Source organism: Harpegnathos saltator, unplaced genomic scaffold (genome assembly GCF_003227715.2).
Source record: "Harpegnathos saltator strain DR-91 unplaced genomic scaffold, Hsal_v8.6 scaffold402, whole genome shotgun sequence".
Lineage (NCBI taxonomy): Eukaryota > Metazoa > Arthropoda > Insecta > Hymenoptera > Formicidae > Harpegnathos > Harpegnathos saltator.
This window is the reverse complement of record NW_020230209.1, coordinates 445,384-459,246: the sequence shown is the minus strand read 5'-3', so window position 1 is coordinate 459,246 and position 13,863 is coordinate 445,384. Positions and strand designations below refer to the sequence as shown.

Sequence of the window (13,863 nt, the reverse complement as noted above, 5' to 3'; positions counted from 1 at the left end):
AGAAGCGTTTTACAATTCGAAGTTCTCAGTTTCCAGATATATTTGTGAGTCTAAAGTTTATTAATTTTTCACAATATGAAATGCAAGAGTAAAGTGACTGCTTTATTTCTTACTTAATTCGGCATATTTCAGCTGAAAACAATCAAAACGTCGTAAGGCACGGAAATCAAAAAAGCTTCAAACTATAGATTCTGTTCGAACTATTTCGTTATCGTTATTCGTACCGGAATTACATCCTGTTGAACATTATTAAATTAAATAAATGTTAAAAATTAGTCATTGCCATTGAAGTTTGCGGTCACCGACGAGATACGAAGGCCGTGTTCCAAAATTCGCTGCCAGTACAGAAAATATATAGTTTATGTCACGTACACTATAGATTTTCAGTGCTGGCAGTGATCATTGAAACGCAGCTTGTGTATATAGATGGTCTGTTCTTTTTAACTGCACTGCTGAACTAGTGCAACAAGTTAGAATGAGACAACTATATATTTCTCACTCTAAAGCCCTAAACACAATGTCAGGCAACGGCAGTAAGAATAAAAATAGACCAATCACAATAGATTATTCTTGTAATAGTCGATTGTGATTGGTCTATTTTTATTCTTATTGCCTGTTGCCTGGCATTGTGTTTAGGGCTTAACTTGTTGCACCGGTTTAGCAGTGCAGCTAAAAAGAACAGACCCTGTGGCTGCGTTCCGATATTCACTGTCAGCGCTGAAAATTTATAGTTTGAGTGACACAAACTATATATTTCAGTACTGGCAGTGAACTTCGGAACACGGCCAGTTTCGCGCCGCCATGTTTGGCGCCATTTTGAAATTTGTGTGGAATCGCCGCCCACGATTATCGTCTATTCCGTTATATTGAAAGAAATAGAATTTGATTCGTCCAATTGATACATTTGGAGTGTAAGTAAGTTTTAATTATTTCATTCTAAATGTATAATGTATTATAATTTCAACGAGACGGGAGAGAATACATCGCGATGCGAGTAAGAATATCACTTCCGGCTTCAAAGTAGTACTCGTAAGTCGCGGGAAAAAAAATGTTGATCTCTCGAGTCACACGTCTCGTACTTTTCCAGTTGCGATACTTTTTCACACATGGATACGTTAATATGCAATAAATGCTTCGCCCCGATGTACAGAGGGAAACAGCCGTATAATATAACGCAATGCGGACATATTTACTGCCAGGATTGCTTGCAACAAGGTATTCGTACTGAGAGCGAGTCTTGTGAAAACGACGTCACGATTCTCCATCATCCGTAACTCTCCGCAAAATCATCTCGTTCCTGTCGCACTTTTGCAGCCAAGAAGCAGTGCACGCAATGCGGGTACATCGGCTTCATATCCGTGACACTGAAAGAGCCATTGAAGGATCCCAACGTGCGCCAATTATTCGTGCCATTCGCCGAAACTCTCGAGATCCTGTTAAAAGTCAACGAGTTTCGAAACCGACAGATGAAAATAACTATGCAGCGCTTTCTCGAACTTGTACGTACATACACATACACACATACACACATAAGAGGCTATCTCTCCCCACGAAAAGCAGTTGAATATGTTTTAAATATAGTTCATATTTGTTCTTTATAAGTCAGATTAAAATAAGAAATATTAAATTAAAAATATTAAAATATTAAATATTAAATTAAATTAAAATATTAAATTAATTAATATTAAATAAAATTGAATTATAAAGTTAATAAATATTAAATTAAAAAGTAACTTAATTCAAATATGTTTTTAATATGCATCTAAATTAAATTTAAATATGATCCAGCGATTAGATTAACTTGGTCCAGACGTATATACAGATTATATTAATATTTAATATGCACCTAACAAAAACTGAGTCCTAAATTTGATTCTATATCTGAAACAAATAAGATTTTGGTTATCATTTAACCACGGTTTTTGTATTTGAGTTTAACTTGGTTCATATGAAAGACAAATATGATGTTATATTTATAACATATTTAAAACATATTTAAAATATATTTAACTGTTTCTCGCAGGTCATTTTTTCTTCGTCCCTTTAGAATTTAGAATTCACAATTTGCAGGCTGTGTTCTTCTTTTCCCTCTTTTTCACTTTAGAGTTTAGAGTGTACCTTATTTTGTTTTTATGATCCTCACATGTTCATGTCACCATGATTGCTTTTTAAGGAGAAAAAGTACGACATACTGAAGGATCATTATTTGACCGTGCAACATGTCATGAAAAAACTCACCGACAAGTACTTGAACTTAAAAATCGAGATGGATAAATTCGACAAGAAGCTATTGTTCTCCGACGTACAACGGGAGACCTCGCGACACATGCCGAGTACAATAAAAACACCGAAAAATTCTAATATTTTTATTCATTCGAGCTCAGGGTAAGAGACGAAAACTCGAAGAACAATCGGCAAACACCATTGTCACGCGCGTTCGAATCGAAAATGATTACAATAGAAACAGAAGTTTTTGATAACCATAGTAGATCGTTTTTCTTTCTTACACATTTCTTTTTACATTATTTTCTGATAAACGAAGGAATAATTTCCCTGAACGTTCTTTCACGTTTCTCATTGTTCGCAGATATTCCACAGAATCGATGAAATCCGTCGAAGTAATACCTACGCACTTAGCGAACATCAAGAGACAGTATAAAACCGCTGACGGTTTTCGAATACCTACTGCAACCGCACCTAAACGCAAAAATATGATGCCCATGAATTCCTGCGATATAGACACGAACCCAAATAACTGTTTTATAAAATAAAAATTCTCTCTCCTTCGTTTCTCACTTATTAACAATTGTATATCCACATAATACTAGATTCCTTCGTTACTTCGCGTAATTTAAAAATTATATACGAACTTATATCTATGTATGAGTTTATTTTCTTTTTTTCAAGAGATTAATTCTAGAAAATAATTAGAGATTTAAATATTGAGAATTCTAGTTACAAATGCGATGATAGAAACAAACAAAAAATGCATTAACTATATAGTTCTTACATGACATGTCAATTGTGTTATTTTCTCAAAATATATTATAAGTTGTTCATTTTATGTCGAAAACTATGTTATTATCTCTTAATAAAATGCGAAATTGAAGCAAACGTATAAAAGGTTTTAGTACAGCGTTGAAGATTAATTTTAAATGTTTCTTAAATCATTTCGTTATTGTCATTTTTGCTGAAGCATACTTGAATTTTACATATGTTTCATACGATGGAAAGTATGGCGACAATCTACTGAGTTGAAATAATTAATAAATAATTAATTATTCGTTGTATTAATAATGTAGAGAGAGAGAGGGGGGTGAGAAGGAGAGAGGGAGGGAGGGGGGAGGGAGGGAGAGAGAGAGAGAGTGAGTGAGAGAATGAGAGAGAGAGTGAGTGAGAGAGTGAGTGAGAGAATGTGAGAGAGAGAGAGAGAGAATGTGTGAGAGAGAGAGAGAGAATGTGAGAGAGAGAGAGAGAGAGAGAGAGAGAGAGAGAGAGAGAGAGAGAGAGAGAGAGAGGGGAGGATGAGGCCGATGAAGCGAAGTTGGTGGTTACTCGAGTTCTCGCGATACGCTGATTACTGGGCGATCGCACGATCGCGATCGAATAGGGGATGGAATTTACCTCCGGCTGCCTCGACGAGACGTATCGGAAGCCTCCGCTAATTCCGAAAGAGACGCAAACGTTTTTCATCTTCGAATTGCTACAGTTAACCGGCGATTTATTGACTCCGGAAGGGCAGCGCGTGCGCGCTCCAATTTTAATTTTAATTTTCTTTCAGCAGAAATACTAAAATAGTTTACATATCTTTAATATATGTACATAAACAATATTTCAAATATATTTCTATATAAAGCAATATTTGTTTCGTTAATTTCATTTACAATATTTACAATATACTCAGTGAGATTTAATTGTAGGTAGATGGTCTGTTGTGTACGACGATATTGCGACGGTCGCTTGAAGCTACACCCCACGAATAAGATCAGTTTCAACACCGCGGAGGCCGGGTCCGACGAGATCAACGGCACTATCGGCGATCATTCGTTCAACCAGCGTTCATTATATACACTCTTTTTCTCCAAACACTTTACTTTTTTACTCGTTTTTCCTTTTTCTCCAGCTTGCTAAGATTCCTGAATACCTCTTTCTTCATTTCCCTTTGCTTCTTCAATCTCTTGGTTCCTTCCGCTGCAACTCGCGCTTGATATTCCGTGATTCTCTTTGTCATCGCCTGTTTGGTCTGCTGCTGCTTGCGCGCGTAACTCGTCCTGATCATTCTCATGAGACGCGCGACCTTTCGCTCCTCGGGCTCGCGCACCACGGCGACTCTGCCCTTGCCGAACTTGGGATTGCGATTCGGCGGCGGGGCCTGCTTTGGCTTGTCTCTGTACGGCAACTCCTTCTGCAACTTCCGCGGTATGTAGAGCGGTTTGAATACCTTAGGCTCTCGGTGAATCGCCGTGTACATGGAATCTCTGTTGGCCTCGGCGCGGATGTCCCTCTCTCGCTTCAGTTGCCCCGTAGTCTTCATGCCTCGCCATTGATTCTTCTCGGCCGGTGGCAAGAGCAGCGATGTCACCGGGTTGTAGAAGCGCGGCACGTCGATCTTATACCACGTGCGACAGAACACTATGTCGCTCAGCAGTATCTTATCTTCGAATGTAGCACGAAAGCAACCTTCCGGCTTGGCCGCCGCCTTCTTAATCTGCCCACGGATACCCGATACTGTTTTAATCCTAGCACCCTCGAACTTGGCGACCTCGAGTGCGCTGTTGAACATATCTTTGATGAACGCGGTCTTGCGATAGATCTTCATGGGTACACCGGTCAGTTTGAGCTTCTTCACTACCTGCGTGCTCTTGTCCATTTCTACAACCGAGCCGGTCGCCGCGATGCGGAAGCCTGGCTCTCTGCTTGCAACGTCTTGCACCGCCAATATTCCGGTGCCTTGTGGCGTGATAGGGCCCCACAAGTGACTCATACACGCCACGTGTTCCGGCGTGTACTTGAGCATCCTTTGGCGCAGGTTATCCTCCAGCTTGGAGTAGATCGGCAATGACTGGAAACGCCGCCAGCCTACAGAAAAAATAAGCGGATTGCGGCTCTTAAGGATCCGCGAGTACCAACGATGTTTCTTCACGCGCGCTTGCACGTAGCCGATGTTCTCTTCGCCGTGCAGCAGACCACCGATGATGAGCGGATAAGTCGGGTCTAGATGTGTGATCAGTTCGCACGGCACCGTCTCGATCTCCACACGCACGTACATCCCCGGCCGATAGCCCTCCAGCTGTACCCTCATATCATCGTCCAGACCTTCAAACTCTGATTTGTTGATACCCGCCTGCCTCTCGACTTCGGCCTTCAGCTGGTCGTAGTACGTTTTTGTCTCCGAGTTATCGTACTCCGCGTCAAATTGTTCTTTCAGCTTTCTCTTCTTCTCCAACAACTTCTTTTTTTCATCCATCTCGTCCTCCGCTAGCAACTCTTCGGATGCCGGCCGAGTTGCCTCGTACTTCTGCCCAGTCTCCAAGTCTTCGAAGTCGCCATATATCTCCTCCTCATCGTCGTTCATGTCATCCAACTTCAGAAGCTCCTCAGCATCCTCCGATTCCTTCCACTTGCCCGTCACAAAACGGTTGATCAATAGCGTTTTGTTCACCTCCTCTAACCAATCACGCGGGTCCTCCGTTGTGAAGAAAACTGATTCCTCCTGATTCTGCAACTCTCGCTCTTGAATTTTTTGCTTTTGCTTCTCTTGAACCGTGCGCAGTATCTCACCTATATCTTCGCCGGCCTCTTCATCCTCTTCCTCTTCTTTCTTCGTTTCCTTGTTGGTCGACGAGTTGTTCTTATGCAACACATCGTACACTAGCTTCATCAGATTTTTGTTGTTTTGCTGGCGATTAATGAACGCCTGTTTCGCCTTCTCGGCTAAGTTCACCTTCCACTTTAACTCATCCGCCACTTCTTTGCTTTCGTCCATCTCACCGTCTTTTTTGTTCGTTTTTACTTTCTTCTCCTCCTCTTCCTCCTTTTTTTCTTCTTCTTCTTCCTCTTCTTCGTGCTCTTCTCTGTCTTCGTCTTCTTGCTCGTCTTCTAGTTCTTCCTCCTCGGAATCACTAGTCTGATCCGAATCGTCCATCTCTAATCCCGCACGCGAATCTCCGTCACTAAGCTCGTCGAAACTTTCATCGTCGCCGTCTTGTTTCGCATTCTTCTTAGTTGCCTCGAGGAAACTTAGTGCTTCCGAAACCTTATTCTTGATTAGTACGTCTGATTCTTTACTCAGAGAATGGTACACTCCCGTAGTATTTTCTTGGAGAACTTGCTTCCTCTTATCTTTCATCAATTCAATCTCATCAAGATTCATATCATCTTCAACTTCAGTAGCCGATATTTTCTTCTTTTTACTCTGTGTATCGTCTTTTTCGGTTCTTTTCCTCTTGGTGCCCTTCTCACTTCCAAGTTCCACAGTCTCCTCATCGCTCGATTCATTTTCAACGTCACTGTCGACATCATCATCGTTGTCGTCGTTCTCATTGTTTTCATTTTCATTTTGATTGACATTTTCGCCCGCATCATCGCTAGATTTGTCATCATTAAATACCACTTTCCGACGAATTCTTCCGTTCTCTACCACCAATTTGCCTATATAAGGTGTCATAGTCTCGTTTACATCCTGTGATTTGATCGGTGCGGCGTCGCTGAACAATTGCAGCTCGCTGCGCTGGAGTTTCTGGTCAAGCGTCTCCTGCGTGTTCATTAACACACTAGCTATTCCAGTGTCTTCTTCCTTATAGGAATGACTACCACCCAGTTCCACGTAGACGGCGTCTTTATCATAGACTATTCCACCGACGCCGGAAAACGGTGCGTAGATAAGCCGTTCCTTCTCCACCAGGGCACGTTTCTTGATTTGCTCCGGCAGGGGACAGGGATCTGGTAGAAAGCTCACGTCCTTGATCTTCATGTCTCCGCAGCCGGGTATGTGTACAGACGTCTCTTTATTCAAAGGAATTCCTCTGACATATCTGAAGTAGATCGGTTATATATTTTATTAATATATAAATTACAAATACATAAATTGTAAATAAGATCTTATATACTTCATATAAATCTTTATAAACAATAATACTTGAAAAAATACTTGAGAAAAATGAAAATTATTAAAAATGCTATCAAAAAAATTGTTATCATGCATCATGTAAGATGCTCTCCAAGATTTAGAAATGTTTGCAAAGTACATATTTGGTAAAATTCTAAAAATAATTGTTCTTTTATTTTATAATAATTTATAATTTATAATAATAATTTAATTAATAATAATTTATAATATCTATATCTTTGCACTGTTCTGACGTAATTGATACATGTGTGTACATAGATTAGACAAAGATACAATACTTTTATTCCATTTTCTGTGCTTACCCATATAAACTGATTGTTCTATCAATTTTTGGATTTTGCCTGATTAATTCTGGTGATGTCAGATCCTCTATTCTATCAGCAAGAATGTAAGGATGAGTGGTTCGCCAAATCAAGGGCCTGAATTTCATTACAGATATGAAGCGTGCTAGATTCTTAATTTCCATACGCAGGTACTCGTCATGCAGCAAGCCGGAGAGATAGAACAGTTTTGCGCCGGAATATACCTCTGTCCAGAAACGATGCTTCAGTGTCTTCTTTGTTTTTCTCATTTGTTTAGAGTTCTTGATCAAGTCCAGATGAGTGAGTACACCCATTACCCTAGGCATACCATGCACCTGACATATATTTAGAAACTCGAATATTTCCATCTCAAATCCAAAGGATGCATCTACCAGTAGCAGTACCAGATCTGCCACCTTGGCGATATCTATCATGCTGTTGATGTCATTGTTGCATTCCATAAAAGTAATTCTTCGCTTTTTACCAGATACAACAGTGACTGGACCAAGTATGTTGGTCAAAGGCTGCTTCACATAGCTTTTGATTAAGCATTGAATAACCAGAGATTTGCCCACTTTTGGCGGTCCCACCACAGCCACCATGATCGGTGGAGGTTCCAAAGGTGTTCTATCGACTAAAGGTATATGCTGCTTTTTGGTTTCAATGTCCTGCTTACGCCTGAATCTCCTCTCGGCTTTTACCGCAGAGTTGAATGTGAACGCCTTTGGATTCCTCTGCTTATCTGTTAATTCCTGAACATGCTTTTTCTTTGCTTTCTTCTTTTCCGCCTTACGTCCCGCATTAGGGTCCCTGTGGGTCTTGTGTTTAGCCGTTGAGTCTTGTGTTTCATTCGCTGCAGACATTTCGCTAGCTGTAGCTTGTATGCACACTTTTTGTATTATCTGAAAAATTCATGTCTCAGTAAGTTGTTATCCATAAATGAATAAATTGAATATTCAGCACTAGCGCGCGGCATGCATGTAAGACCACGTATGTAAAAGTTATACTTGTGAATTATATCTTTCGATATATATGCGTATGTAGGTATAATTTATATATATTTTTTTCTATGACACGCAACTACTCGCACAAATTTCTAGAATCATTAAAGAAAACTAAATTATCTTTCATATTTGTAAAAAATTAATTATTCAAACATGTTTCCCATGTACACCCGATTCCACGTGCTCACCATCAGAGTGCATCAGAGAGAAATGTTATATCTTGGACAAGCCATAGAGTATGCGTCGAGTTAGATTTACAATTCTGCTTTGAATTTGACGCGCTTTTAGTTATTTTTGAGATAATGAATATTTTGAGATAATGAAAGAGAAATATTTCAATTTGTTGTCTCTAAAAGGCTAGTTGCAATTAAGTTCTTTGGATTTTCGTTATTAATATATATGTAGGTAGATGAATTGTCTTTACTTTCAGATATATACAAGGTGTCCCATTTTAATCCGGCCGGCTGAATAAAATTCGAGGATATTTTCCAGAAAAAAATGTCAGACAAATGTTGTTCAGTTCTAAGGGGGACATTCGATGCCATCAACAATTTTGACCTCGGGTGAAGGGTTCAAGGTCATTCAAGGTCAACTTTTTTTTCTTAAATAGGAACCCCTATTTTTCACATCGGCAATCGATTCTACGTAAAAAAAAATGAAACTTTTGTCTGAAGCATTTTTTTTATAACGCAAACTAATTTCACTTATTCAGCCTCCAAAATTGAAATTTTCAAACTTTCTGAATTCTTTACTCGAGAATGGTGGGGTTTGGGGGAAAATTGCAGAAGACAAAAAGTTCTTGGAATGCTGCAAGGAATTCACTTGAATTTTCGCATAGTTGATCGTGCACTTTTTTCCGCCAATGTTTGGAAAAAATCTTTTACCTCATCATGTCCAGTACCCTCGGCATTAGCATCACCCGCTCAATGAGCTTTTACATTTGATTGGTATATTCTTTTAGATTTAGAAATATACACTCACAAAAATAATCAACTGTAGTTGGTCCATTTCTTAGGGTAAGAGCACAGGCTTTTGCATAACACATAATACATAACATAACATAATACATAACATAAGAGAATAAACCAATTAGTTTTCTTCATTTCCCTCCTCAGGACAGAAATGAAGAACTCTGATTGGTTGATTCTCTTATGCGTTGTGTATTATGCATTACGCAGAAATTTGTGCTCTGGCCCTTAAGCCTCTTGCACAATGCCAGGCAACAGGCAATAAGAATAAAAATAGACCAATCACAATCGACTATTACAAGAATAATCTATTGTGATTGGTCTATTTTTATTCTTATTGCCTGTTGCCTGGCATTGTGTTTAGGGCTTTACTGTCATTGTAGACCACGTTTAAAAGCACTTTATACTCCGTCCATATATTCTTACGTCCATGGTTCACACTAAAGCCAGCGGCACACGGTTTTGTTTTCATGCTGGATTGCCTGCTGGATGAAAATACTGCGTTCTGATTGGTACTTTTACGAAGATGGATGGAAATGCACCAATCAGAATGCAATATTTTCATCCAGCAAGCAATCCAGCACGAAAACAAGACCGTGTGCCGCTGGCTTTACTGCCATTGTAGACGACGCTTGAAAGCAGCTGACATGAAGCTGTGACGTAAACGTAAACATGCGCATACACGCTCTTGCGTGGGAAGTTTATTGGTTTTTGGTTTTTTCTGTCGAATGTGGCCATTGTAGCACAGAATCGAGGTGTCGTAGTACGTTTAATAATAAGTCAACCAAACTTTTCGTAACACAACTCGACAATATTCTTATTAACATTTTATACTCGGGATTAACGTTTTATACTCGAGATTACAAATAACCGAACTACAATTAATTGTTAGCTATTGTTAATTGTTTCTGACATATAGTGGTTCCTATCAACGTTGATCAAGATGCACGTGAAGAAATATATTCACCCGAGAAATAAATATAAAAATCCACCGAATTACAAGAAGCTTGCAATCTTGTATCCAGAGTTCCGCAAGGTTGCAATCACGGTATATAACATTTATTACCATTTCTATATTAAAGACAAAACTATGCAGCTTAGTGAATGAAGTGAAGTTTAGGTAATTGTGAAAAATACGGGCCTCCTCACCAATTTCGCTGCACAATTGTGTATTTTGGTGCTTAAAACGCGATTTTGCGAGAAAAAAGTGTCGCTCTCAAACGGATCAAAAGTTATAAAAATCTGAAAAATAACACGAATGGGGTTAGAAAATCTGTCATGCCGATAATACAGACTACGGGCCAAAGCACAGATTTCTGCATAACGCATAATACACAACGCATAAGAGAATCAACCGATCAGAGTTCTTCATTTCTGTCCTGACGAGGGAAATGAAGAAAACTAATTAGTTTATTCTCTTATGTGTTATGTATTATGTGTTATGCAAAAGCCTGTGCTCTTGCCCTAAGAGAGTACATATAAAGCGGTGAAGGGGCGGAGCCCTTCCCCCACACCCCCTCCCAAAGAAATCCTAACCTAACCAAACTTATTATATCTTTATCATATACTGTTGAGCGTGGGTTTTAAAAATTATAATCTTTTCAACAATATATAAAGATGTAGTTGGATTAGGTTAGGATTCCTTTGGGGAGGGGATGTGGGAGAGGGGCGGAGCTCCTCCCCCGCTCACATGTACTATTTTATACTTTCCGACTAAAAAGAACGGAACGCACCCTATGAGTCTCTGTATTATTGGCATGACAGATTTCCTAACCTCGCATGTGTTATTTTTTATCACTTCATAACTTTCAATCCGTTTGAGAGCAATACTTTTTTCTGTCAAAATCGTGTTCTATGCATCAAAATACACAATTGTGCAAAGTTTCAACGAAATTGATGAGGAGGCCCGTTTTCATAATTATTTTTCACAATTACCATAAATACTTTTTTTGTAGATAAAAATAATATATTTTGATACTTAAGTATTCATGATAATCATAATGTTATTTTGTAGGATCTTACAGGGAAAGTCAAGCTAGACTTCAAGAAGGAGGAAAGTGTCCGTGTACTTACAGAGACACTTTTGAAGCATGATTTTGATCTGCATGTAAGCATACCACCTGATAGATTGAATCCAGCACTTACACTGCGCATGAATTATATTCTATGGATCGAGGACTTGATGCGACATTTCAAACTAACAATGGATGAAACAATAGGAATAGATATTGGTATATGGAATACCTTTTCTTTTAAACCAAAGAAGAGAATAAAAATCGAGGTAAAACTCCTGTTTAGGGGAGCAAAGCCCCTCCCCTGCTTGTCTATACTGTATGCCAAAGTAACCTCTTGCGAGTTTTAGGTGATAAATGTTAAATGTGTACAGTGTCAAAAAATTATGTTTTATTAGTGAAACTTCTTTTGTTAATAACTTTTTAACAAATAACGAGCAACGGCTAAAACCTCTTGAATGTTAATGAGAATGATATCCTTGACAATACATGTCAAGGTCAGTGTCATTGCAGCTGCCTTCCCTAAATAAGAGTTTTACCAAAATCGATATTCAAGACAATGCTCTGCAGAATTTAGCAACAATAATCAATATATTTATTATTTTGTAGTTTATTTATACTTTTGATATCAATATGTGTGACTGACATATTAATTGATATATTCAAAATAGGCACAGGAGCAATTTGTGTATATGCTTTGTTACTAGCCAAGATCTATAAATGTCACATGATTGGTACAGAGGTGGACCAGGAAAGTGTAGAGCATGCAAAAAATTGCATAAGAAGGAACAATCTACAAGACTTAATTAAAAGTAAACACTGTTAATAATTGTTTTCTTTTTCCTTAAAATAAGCTAATTAATTTACAAATATTGAGTAAAATTACTTTTAAATAATAAGAGATTTCCTAATGTAGTAATTACAGTGAACTCGGAGAGCATTTTTAAGGATGCAGTGGAAGAAAATAAAGTTTATGACTTTTCTATGTGCAATCCACCCTTTTTTGAAAACGAGGGGAATGATGAAAGAGTTGCAAAGACTTTGCCACCGAGAAATGCACCAAGTGGAAATGAAGGTGAGCTGAAGACCAAAGGTGGCGAATTATCGTTTGTGACAAGAATGATTGAGGAGAGTATTGAGCTGAAAGATCAAATAAAAATATACAGCACAATGATAGGGAAGAAGATAGACTTGCTTCGTCTTATGAAAATGATAAGGTCTAAAAATATAGAGAATGCAACATGGACGGAATTCTGTCAGGGTTATACAACACGGTATCTTTTTAACTACTTATTAAATTATCAAGTTGATAAAACATTGATTTAAGCGATTAAAATTCTTCATTAATAGGTGGGCCTTGGCATGGAGCTTTCTACCGAAAGACGTCATGGATTTAACTACAGCACCTTTTATTAGAAAAACTAGGAAATCCACGGCGCCACTTATCAGGGATCACAAAACATTGATAACGTTTCCTGTGAAGGACGAATTTTCTAGTATGGACGATGTGATAAGTTTTCTAAGTACAACAGCAAAAGAGTTGAATGTAACATATCATATTATCTGTTTCTCGCACATTAGACATACGGAGATTCAACTTGCTTTAATCCAACTTAAATTTATCACGACAGATTAAATTACAAGAAGTACCAACTTTCGAGGATATTTTCGACGGTTGGGTATGTCAATTGACCGTCAGGGAAAAGACATGGGAGCACGCGCGCAGAAAACGACGATTAGCACAGCAGCTCGCGTTAAAAAAATTGAAAAATGTAGACGGCGATTGTGTTAACGTAAGCACGTACACGGAAGATACGTTAAACGCAGTGTCTGTTTTAGAAGAGAATGTCGACGCCAAGCAAGCTGATGAAATTTCTTTGGAGGAAAGATTATCAGTAAGGAGTAAAGAAGAAAGTGAGGAGAGTTCGAGCAAATGCGATCCTTTGCTCACTTGCGAGCTTTTCGTGGAAATCGATAGTCCGAATATGGAAGAGACGGTTTCAGATGATGACATGTTTAGCATATGGATGAACTTCAAGGACGGAAGCGGCGGCCTGGACGCGTTACAGTCATTGAAACAGTATTTGAAGAATAGATTGGGTGTGAAAAGAACGGTTCTTCACGATTCGTCGAAACCAGTTAAAGTGAGAAAGAAAAGCGTCCTATTGAAGGCGCTACCGGACCGCTAAATCGACCGTAAAGTATTGTTTATGGGCTTACTTGAGGAATAAAATTTGCCATTCGACTTGTTACATATAAAATGGTTTATTTTATTTCGTGCAACATGTGTTGAAGAAAATACACATGGCGGTTGGTAAATTTATCAAATTTACACAACTCTTCTGTTTATTTTATATATGACATTGCCCTGCTAAGCCAAACAGGCGTATAAGAGGATAACATTAAGTTTATTGTTTGTATTTATTCTAAAGTGAAACAAAACAGATT

At 38.6% G+C, this 13,863-nt stretch overlaps 3 protein-coding genes across 9 annotated transcripts; 2 read left to right on the top strand and 1 right to left on the bottom strand.

The window, feature by feature from the left end:
* Window positions 1-1,034: 1,034 nt before the first annotated feature.
* Window positions 1,035-2,903, top strand: LOC105183810 (uncharacterized). The gene is made up of 4 exons (XM_025301107.1): window positions 1,035-1,215; window positions 1,315-1,499; window positions 2,174-2,385; window positions 2,588-2,903. The coding sequence occupies exons 1-4, from the start codon at window positions 1,107-1,109 to the stop codon at window positions 2,769-2,771; spliced, it is 690 nt and encodes a 229-aa protein (XP_025156892.1). The 5' UTR covers window positions 1,035-1,106; the 3' UTR covers window positions 2,772-2,903.
* A 596-nt stretch (window positions 2,904-3,499) lies between these two features.
* Window positions 3,500-8,659, bottom strand: LOC105183809 (ribosome biogenesis protein BMS1 homolog). 3 transcript variants are annotated; one of them, XM_011142180.3, is made up of 3 exons: window positions 8,624-8,659; window positions 7,432-8,333; window positions 3,500-7,034 (listed from the first exon to the last, which is right to left on the bottom strand). In XM_011142180.3, exons 1-3 carry the CDS (start codon window positions 8,624-8,626, stop codon window positions 4,091-4,093), a joined length of 3,849 nt encoding a protein of 1,282 aa, XP_011140482.2. In that variant the 5' UTR covers window positions 8,627-8,659; the 3' UTR covers window positions 3,500-4,090. The 3 variants fall into 3 exon arrangements, with proteins under 3 accessions (XP_011140482.2, XP_011140485.2, XP_011140484.2); XM_011142183.3 differs by having other exon boundaries at window positions 8,589-8,625; XM_011142182.3 differs by lacking the exon at window positions 8,624-8,659 and adding an exon at window positions 8,439-8,577.
* Window positions 8,660-10,067: 1,408 nt separating this feature from the next.
* LOC105183808 (U6 small nuclear RNA (adenine-(43)-N(6))-methyltransferase) lies at window positions 10,068-13,676 on the top strand. 5 transcript variants are annotated; one of them, XM_011142178.3, is made up of 7 exons: window positions 10,068-10,166; window positions 10,323-10,451; window positions 11,418-11,634; window positions 12,087-12,227; window positions 12,332-12,689; window positions 12,766-12,961; window positions 13,047-13,676. In XM_011142178.3, exons 2-7 carry the CDS (start codon window positions 10,347-10,349, stop codon window positions 13,602-13,604), a joined length of 1,575 nt encoding a protein of 524 aa, XP_011140480.1. In that variant the 5' UTR covers window positions 10,068-10,166; window positions 10,323-10,346; the 3' UTR covers window positions 13,605-13,676. The 5 variants fall into 5 exon arrangements, with proteins under 5 accessions (XP_011140480.1, XP_011140481.1, XP_011140479.1 ...); XM_011142179.3 differs by having other exon boundaries at window positions 10,073-10,158; XM_011142177.3 differs by having other exon boundaries at window positions 10,074-10,451.
* Window positions 13,677-13,863: the final 187 nt, after the last annotated feature.